The following is a 2,839-nucleotide window of genomic DNA, read 5'->3' as shown; positions in this document are numbered from 1 at the left end:
CCCTTGGACTGCTGGGAGATCCAACCAGTCCATTCTGAAGGAGATCAGCCCTGGGATTTCTTTGGAAGGAATGATGCTAAAGCTGAAACTCCAGTACTTTGGCCACCTCATGCGAAGAGTTGACTAATTGGAAAAGACTCTGATGCTGGGAGGGATTGGGGGCAAGAGGAGAAGGGGACGACAGAGGATGAAATGGCTGGATGGCATCACTGACTCGATGGACATGAGTCTCAGTGAACTCCAGGAGTTGGTGATGGACGGGGAGGCCTAGCGTGCTGCGATTCATGGGGTTGCAAAGAGTCGGACACGACTGAGCGACTGATCTGATCTGATGGAGAAGGAAATGGCCACCCACTCCAGTAGTCTTGCCTGGGAAACCCATGGACAGAGAAGCCTGGCGGGCTACAGTCCACAGGGTTGCAAAAAGTCAGACACAATTAAAGCAACTTAGCACACATGCACACATACAAGTATACATAAGTATACATGTGTGTACATATATAAGTTCTTCCAAACTATTCCCAATTAACTTTAAATCACATTAATATGTTATAATAGAAAATTCTTACCTCAACCAGAAAAATGACTAAGCACCAAATTAGCACAAACATTAAGCTCTTGTGGACAGTAATATATCGAAGGTATGTGTTCCATGTAGTCACTGCTGGTATGTTCTCCACATCATCAAAAAAGCAATCCTGTAAAAAAAAAATCCTGGTTATTACAATGAGGCAATATAATTTCATACAACAATTGTGGTCTTATTTTGAAAGTGAGGAAATAAATATTACTATCTGAAACTAAGTGAATTTCAATGAATATAAACCATTATGAATGACACATGCTATGTCACTTTACAGCCAGTAAAACTGGAGCAAGATAGCTTTTTGCAAAAATGAGAAACACTGCAATTCTTTAAACTGTGAACATAGTATCACTGATAATACAACTGTACTGTTTTTGGACAATTTTACCATCTTAATGCTTAACAGTGTCACACATTTTATCAATAAATGGTACTAATAAATTGAAGCTTCCCAGAATCCCCTTGATTTAACTCTTTCCTTTGTGGGGGGTTGTCCATGGAAAAATATAGTTTGGAATTTTGCCAGCTCTAGTGGTCTTCCAATAGACCTGAAGGCCGCCTGATGCTTCTACATTCCGTAGTAGCTAGGATTCTCTTTCCCAACTATGACTTAAGTTACATAAATCTAACCCTCAGTCTTCATCTGTTATTTGAGAGCTATAGTTCAATAATTTGAAATAGAGAAATTCCAGATATTTCAAACGGAAAGGATAGTTTTTTATTACCAACAAAATTTACAGATGAAGTGCTAGAACCTCAGAGAAAAGAACCCTATGAAATCAGAATATGGCACTCTGGTTAGGTATAAAGACTTCTAAAGTCAAATAAACCTGGTTTTGATATTGGACTCCTCCATTGCCCTCCTAGGAGCTGCTTGAATTCAGGCAGCTAAACTTTCCTAAAATTTAGTTTTCTTATCTGTAAATGAGGATAATGACAGGTCCCTTCTATTCTATGTCATGGCACTAGAAGCAATCAACAAATACTATTATCAGTCAAAGTGATCATCTTTACCATTCAATTTATAGAATCCAGTTTGAGAAATTCAATCAGATTGATAATTACAACCATACAGATAAATTATCTTTTAGGAAACCTTTTTCAAAATTATAGAAACACAAAGTAGGTACTTGAGAGATCACCTATTCTGTTCCCTCATTTAACAAAGAAGAAAACTTTGGCCCTGAGACATTAAATGACATGCGACTTGCCAAAGTTCACACTACTCTTAATTGATCTAAGCTATTAAACATATCAATTGATTATAACACTATTTCATCCAAGGCACTGAAGAAACTCTTCTAGTAAAACTAAAAAATTAAAACTTCCTCTTTCTACTGCTTCCTATTTTAAGAAAGAAAGCATTTTATTCTTTAGAATTTAATATAAAGTACTTTCTACCTGAAAGTTGGCAGTAGTATATGTTGAATTTCACAAACCTTCTTTAAAAGAAACCTGCCCAGAAATCCTATGTATAAAGCCAATTTAAAAGATGAAAAAGCTCAGGTTTAACTAAGTTCAGGCAAGACTGATGTATAAACCAGAAAATTAGTCCTGCTGAGAGACTAGATGTATATATGCCTTGGAGAGGCTACCTGCATACAGAAACATTTTTTAGGCTCTCAATAACTGAAGCTACTATTTGTTTATGTATTTATTTTCACTCCACCTCTTCCTACAGAGGTTTTAAGGGGGTAATGAAACAGATTTATAATAATTTATAATTTTTCTAATTGATAATAATGATTATTACTGCTTAGAAAAGGAACCAATAATAGCCCTTGCTTTGACTTACATCTTATGGTAAGAGACAAAAGGAAATCACAAGGGGAAATAGTTGATTCCTCTACATTTTGAAGTTGCTTACATAATGTACATACTTTGGACTTTGGGAATCTTAAAAATAAACCTCATCCTAAACTCAAATTTAAGTAACTTTTGCTATTTACTCTGTATTTCATTCCACTCTGTGGCCAAAAGAAAAAACCAAACACCACACTGATAATTTATACACACCCTTAAATCTTCTTCATTAATTTCTTCACTTATTTCCAAGCCAGTATCTTGAGATAACCGTCTTGAATATATATCTATTTCGGCTAAGCTTGCCTGAGGAGCCAGTGACATTTTTCGTGTGGATGTCGCTGTCTTTCGATGAATGCTTTGACCTTGGTTCACTGAGGAGCCGGTCATAAGGTTCAGAACGGACTGCCTCCTCCCTCCCAGAAATGTGGGGCCACTGTTGACTGCATT

General features: G+C 36.6%; 1 protein-coding gene across 1 annotated transcript in view; it reads right to left on the bottom strand.

Moving 5' to 3' along the window:
- Window positions 1-2,839, bottom strand: part of CFTR (cystic fibrosis transmembrane conductance regulator (ATP-binding cassette sub-family C, member 7)) — a 216,327-nt gene that overhangs the window by 90,008 nt on the left and 123,480 nt on the right. The window contains exons 15-16 of the mRNA XM_010831223.1: window positions 2,603-2,839; window positions 570-698 (exon numbers count right to left, since the gene is read on the bottom strand). Coding sequence (XP_010829525.1) covers window positions 570-698; window positions 2,603-2,839 — 366 coding nt within the window. The remainder of the gene's footprint in view (window positions 1-569; window positions 699-2,602) is intronic.

The sequence above is a fragment of the Bison bison genome, unplaced genomic scaffold (genome assembly GCF_000754665.1).
Source record: "Bison bison bison isolate TAMUID 2011002044 unplaced genomic scaffold, Bison_UMD1.0 scf7180017864525, whole genome shotgun sequence".
Taxonomy (NCBI): Eukaryota; Metazoa; Chordata; class Mammalia; order Artiodactyla; family Bovidae; genus Bison; species Bison bison.
Note: the sequence above shows the minus strand (reverse complement) of the source record. Positions and strands in the feature narration are given on the sequence as shown.